The 6,163-nt window shown below is 43.6% G+C and overlaps 1 protein-coding gene across 3 annotated transcripts in view; it reads left to right on the forward strand.

The window, feature by feature from the left end:
* Window positions 1–2,573, forward strand: part of LOC120024897 (cGMP-inhibited 3',5'-cyclic phosphodiesterase B-like) — an 86,449-nt gene extending 83,876 nt beyond the window's left edge. For 2 of the 3 annotated variants that reach the window (XM_038969250.1, XM_038969249.1), the window contains exons 13-16: window positions 727–930; window positions 1,154–1,315; window positions 1,800–2,040; window positions 2,219–2,573. In XM_038969250.1, coding sequence (XP_038825178.1) covers window positions 727–930; window positions 1,154–1,315; window positions 1,800–2,040; window positions 2,219–2,427 — 816 coding nt within the window. In that variant the 3' untranslated portion in view covers window positions 2,428–2,573. The remainder of the gene's footprint in view (window positions 1–726; window positions 931–1,153; window positions 1,316–1,799; window positions 2,041–2,218) is intronic. The other variant, XM_038969251.1, reaches the window with a different exon arrangement.
* Window positions 2,574–6,163: the final 3,590 nt, after the last annotated feature.

The raw sequence follows: 6,163 nt of genomic DNA on the forward strand, positions 1-6,163 counted from the left end.
CTGTCATGACCTATTATAGCACTGTGCATACTGTCTAGGTTGTGTTTTCCAACCCTGGTCCTCCAGTACCCCCAACAGTACACATGTTTATTGTAACCCTGGACAAGCACACCTCATTCAACTTGTTAACTAATCATCAAGCCCTCAATGAGTTGAATGAGGTGTGCTTGTCCAGGGTTACAATAAAAATGTGTAATGTTGGGGGTACTGGAAGACCAGGGTTGGGAAACACTAGGCTATGTGATATGTGAAGCAAGAGTTCTGGGTAGGCTATGTGATATGTGAAGCAACAGTTCTGGGTAGGATATGTGAAGCATCAGTTCCAGGTAGGCTATGTGATACTGTATAACAGGATGGCATGGCATTGCATTACATTGCTAACCTGACATGTGGGCCATGCCTTCCTCGTAGCCACTAACGCAGCTCAACCCTGACATATTGATTAACAGTATGTTGACAGTCAGTCAATCACCCACCTGTCCACCATGTCTAGACCGGCTGCATTATTTAGTCTGAAGCACACTGACCCCAATTCCTCTCCCCTGCTCACCCCTCCCTCTTTTACCGTTCCCTTCTTCAACCTCTTTCCTATTTTACCCTCTCCTTTCTTCTTCTTGTCCTCTGACCCACCCGCATCCCTCCACTCGACCTACCGTTCCTCCCACTCACTCTCTTCTTCCCTCATCCACTTCTCCTCTACCTCTGTCTCATCCCTCTGTTCCTCAGGCGGTGTTGTATAATGACCGTTCGGTCCTGGAGAACCACCACGCTGCTTCGGCCTGGAGCCTCTATCTGTCCCGGCCAGAGTTCAACTTCCTGGCCAACCTGGACCACGTGGAGTTCAAACGCTTTCGCTTCCTGGTCATCGAGGCCATCCTCGCCACAGACCTGAAGAAGCACTTTGACTTCCTCGCCGAGTTCAATTCAAAGGTTTGAGATGATGATGACGAACCTCACATTTTCAGAAAATCTGTTTCCATTCTGTTGATACTTTGTTTTTCCTGTCATTTTGATACTGGAAAAGACAATAACAATACGTCTTATCTTTATGGCTAATAGAGTTGATACTTAAAGGAACATGCTGGATCTCTGTTAGAAATGAGGAGCCTGGCAGTTATAATCACTGTGTAAATGTTTGTGTTGCTATAAATAGGTGAATGATGTGAACAGTCCAGGAATTGACTGGACTAATGAGAATGACCGGCTGCTGGTGTGCCAAGTCTGCATTAAGCTGGCAGACATCAACGGGCCGGCCAAAGGGCGTGATCTGCACCTCAAGTGGACAGAAGGCATTGTCAATGAGTTTTATGAGCAGGTATAGAACCCCTCCACTCAGCATGGCCCACATGTCAGGTTAGCAATGTAATGCCATGCCATCCTGTTATACAGTATCACATACCCGGAACTGTTGCTTCACATATCACATAGCCCAGTGTTTCCCAACCCTGGTCTTCCAGTACCCCCAACATTAGACAGTTTCATTGTAGACCTGGACAAGCACACCTCATTCAACTCATTGAGGGCTTGATGATTAGTTAACAAGTTGAATGAGGTGTGCTTGTCCAGGGTTACAATAAACATGTGTACTGTTGGGGGTACTGGAGGACCAGGGTTGGAAAACACTGACATAGCCTACCCAGAACTGTTTCTTCATTTACTGATGTCTGGTACTGCTAGAATCAACAAAATGTCACATTTATCCATTTAGGAAGTTAAGTTAAATTAGATTAATAAATAAAACAATCTTAATTGACAAATTAGTGAAAATGTTTGTCTGCCTGTCTGTCTATCATCTACAGGGGGATGAGGAGGCCACTTTGGGATTACCCATCAGCCCCTTCATGGACCGCTCCTCTCCCCAGCTGGCCAAGCTGCAGGAGTCCTTCATCACACACATCGTGGGGCCGCTCTGCAACTCGTACGACGCCGCTGGCCTGCTCCCTGGCTACTGGATCGACGAGGAGCACTCTGAGGATGAGGAAGAGCAGGTGGAGGACACAGAAACTGATGAAGACGAGCTGGAGGAGGAGCTCGAACCAAGTAAGACGTAATTTTCTATCCTTCTATCATTCTGAATTGATATATGATCATGAGTTGACACATTTATAATTTTAGCATTTAACATTTCTATCAAGAGCAGGATGTTTTTTGGATCATTGCTATTGCAACTAAAAAGCTATGGGATGTTAAATCCTTTTTTGTATGTTGTCCCATGCAGAAAGGAGAAACGGCCGGCGTCGGCTGTTCTGCAACATCATGCAGCACCTGACAGAGAACCACAAGGTGTGGAAGAAGACCATCGAGGAGGAGGAGAAGAGCAAGGAGAAGCAGCAGGCCGACAGCCTGCCTCCCAGCCTGTCTCCTTCGCCCTCCGACGACCAGATCCAGGTCATTCAGGAGGAGGAGGAAGGAGAGGAGCGCCAGTAGCAGGAGGAAGATGAAGAAGAGGAAGAGGAGGGACAGAGCCAGGATGCTCGGGAAGGACGGAACAGTGAAGGAGAAAGTCCTTCAACTCCTCCCTCTTACATGCTCACACACACACACACACACACACACACACACACACACACACACACACACACACACACACACACACACACACACACACACACACACACACACACACACACAAACATTTACACACACAACACATACATACACACACATATTATAGACATATACACAAACACATACACACACAGTTGAAATTGTCACTGTGCCGACACGCTAATGCAGTCATGTTGTTTTGAAAAAAGGCCTTACTACTGTGAGGGGATTCTTGCTGCAATGGTGGCAACCCCACTCCTATGCACTTTCACCCCATGGAGAGTAGACCAAGAACATACACCAGAGCTGAGGACACTGGTGTGGAGAGGGAGAGAGGAAAAGGGTCTGGATGTGCCCTCCATGGTGATCTGGCTGTAATGCTGCCTTGAACGCAGAGCACTTAACTCTCCCTTAGGTACTAAAACAAATCCTATGATTTAAAATAAAGGAAAAGAAAAAACACCTTGACGTGGTTGACATCCGTTACCAAAGCGAACAGTTCAAACATGGAAAGACAAGAGACTGAGACTGTTTCAGGCTCACTGTCAGGAATATTCTAGATCTATATATCAAATGTGCCTGTCTGAACCTTTACTGAGTCCCCTTGTCCAGACCCTAGGTTGGTCTGTGCAGTCCTCTCCCCTTGCTGGCGACACAAAACACTGTATCACTGACTCAGTCACAGAGACATTGTGGAAATGTTGACTGAAAATGAGCATTATACCTGCATCGTTTTTGATGCCTTTTATTCATGTGTACCACCTGCCTTTTATGTTTCCTTCTTTTTGTTGGTTTAATGAAGTTGGTGTGAGCGTGTGTGTGTGTGTTTTCTTCAGGAACGCTTGGTCGCCAGTCATTGAAATGTTATCGGAGATGAGATGTTCTCTGTTGTTCCAATGAAGTGCTGTTCCAATGAAGGGATGTTTTTTTTCCTTTTGATTATATCTATTTTTTCACGGTTACTCAGGATTCTCGTGAAGTTGAATAATTATTTTGCAAGAATTTAAGTAATTGACTTTAAAACAAAGATAATTAAATCTCGGTGATTGAAATAGTTTTTAAGCTTTGTAAGAACAACTTGAAAAACAAACACATTCAAGCAATTGAAGTGCTCCTCTGTGATAGAGCAAAGTATGTCCTGTGTTTCTGTCCAACTCCGCTGCCCCGCTGGCGGCACCGTTGGCTTGATCTTCTAAAGACCTCACTGTAGACTTGGGATCCTTGATTGTCAGTTGACTGCAAAAGACCTGTTTGCAGCAAGGCAACATTTTGTACAGTGAAATCCCATGATTATTCATGTACCAGTATAGGTAAAGGTGTTTTTGAGTGCATTGCTGTTGGCATTGTTTTTACACATACTCTGTCTAGCTAACCTCTTCATTTCATTTGTCATTCTACAGACACTGATGTTTTGACAAAAACTATAGATCTTTGCCAAGCCCACAACCAGGCCAGTGCGTAAAGGAGTTAAGTAATCCAGGGTTTCACCTTCACTTTGTTTTTGTTTTTATATTGTCTTATTCTCTCTACCATAAGACAGTGTAATACTAATAGTTCTATATTTCTGTCTGTAAAACTCTAGGCATTCCACTAGAAAACGAGTTTAATGAAAGAGATGGCAGACCTGCAAGCCGAACTCACTTATCACCCTATCAAGTCATTTTCTCTGGAGAAGGAAGTTCTCAAGTAGGCAGTGTAATTCAAGCTAGTATATTTAAAGACAAAAAATATATATATAAATGTGCACATTTTACTACCAAACAAGTGTTTAGCCTCTGCACAAAAAAGAATATCTGCATATAAATATATGATATTTTTTAATGAATCAACAGAATGCATCTGTTTTCTACACACAGCTGACATATATTGTACAGTGAAACCCTGTAATTCTCATCCTGTTTCCAGAGTTTTTATCTGATACTACAGATGTGGGGTTTGGTGTTTTTCTTTTGGGTTCATCGTCTCCCTGCTCCTTATCACAACCACTTTCTCTCTCTTGGTAATCTCTATTAACTCTATGTTGTCTACTCAGTCCACCCATCCACCCAACCAGTGCCAAACTGTCCCTGCTCACTGCCCACTGCCCAGCCTCTGGGTCCTCATACACTGGGCTTGTTATGGTTGGCCCCAGAGGTCTCTCTGAGCTCCATGTCCCACAGCAGGCTCAAAGTGATGCCGGTGCAGCCCAGCCCAGGTGTTGTGGAGGAGAGCTCACGACTCCTAACCGTGGCCCTTCAGTCCGTTCGGGTTGAGAGACACTGCGTCTCTTACTAAGTTCTGATGGTGAATTAAGATGCATCTACAACCTCAAGCCACCTCCTCCCACATTGTATGGCTCATTATGTTGTAAAGGTTTGTTTGTTGGCTTGTCACTGTGCAGTCTCACGAACCACAGTGTCCTCTAATGTTCTTGTCATAAAAGCGTCTATGAATGGCTGTTACCCTTATGTAGCATTGAGATATGTACGTCTGTTGTAACTGTTCAACCATATCAAAATTGTGGGGGAAACTGATTTTTGTTATTTATAGCTGTCATAAAACACCATCCCTAAAATAACTGTTCTCTCAAATTATTTTATTGATACATACACACACACACACACACTCAATTGTAACTGGTTGTGTGTGCTGAGTGTGGCATAAAAATCCCCTTGAATGTAACTGTGTGTATGTGAGTGTGGCATAAAAATCCCCTTGAATGTAACTGTGTGTATGTGAGTGTGGCATAAAAATCCCCTTGAATGTAACTGTACTATAACTTTGCCCTTAGTGTTTAGATCCTCCTGCCGACAACCACAGTTGGAACACTGATGTTTGCTGAAATGACTGCAATGTCACAGTTTCAATATTTCCAATGCACACAGACAAGGCGCTCATCCAGGTGAATTGGCAGTCTGTCTACCTCAGCATAACTTTCTGAGAAGTGCAGTTACTAGTTAATAATAGAGGTATGCTGGGTGCCAAAAATAGCTAGAGGCATCAAATCAATATGAAATATTACCCAGTAAGCCTGATGTATGCACAGCACAGCATTGCATTGGAGTTTTTTGTCCAGCCCTTTGGTCTGTTGAGTAAAGAGTAGAAGTGAGAGGTCACTTAAGGAAATGGGTGACGCCCCCCCAGGCTCAGCTCCAACCACATGAAGATTATTTATAATGGCTGTGTCTGTATCCCTGGACGACCCAGTCTGGACACATTCTGCCGGGTCACTGCAAAAGTCCATGTCTGAGTAGCCCTGTACTGTAGTTTAGATGGGAAGATTTTTTGGAGAGAAAACATAGACCTATAACCTATTGAGAGAAATACTGTCAGCACGTTGAAGAAAAAGAACAAGCGGCATAAAACATATGTAACTTGAATTGCTCTTAGGAAAGGCACACTATAAACATTGTAAAAAAGGTAACTAGAGCACCAAAATGGCATTGTTCTTATTACAAAGTATGACCATAATAGACAAAAGTAAAATTTACTTAAAGGACAGTATCACATAAAGACATTTTCAACGGATATTGCAGTAGCGTTCTGAGAGAAGGCTTTGCCATGGAAGAATCCCTAGAGATCAGGTTCATTGTTAGTTCAGACTGCTTGATATGGCGCTGATCCAGACTAAACTCCA

This window comes from Salvelinus namaycush, chromosome 30 (assembly GCF_016432855.1).
Source record: "Salvelinus namaycush isolate Seneca chromosome 30, SaNama_1.0, whole genome shotgun sequence".
In the NCBI taxonomy this organism is placed as follows: Eukaryota; Metazoa; Chordata; class Actinopteri; order Salmoniformes; family Salmonidae; genus Salvelinus; species Salvelinus namaycush.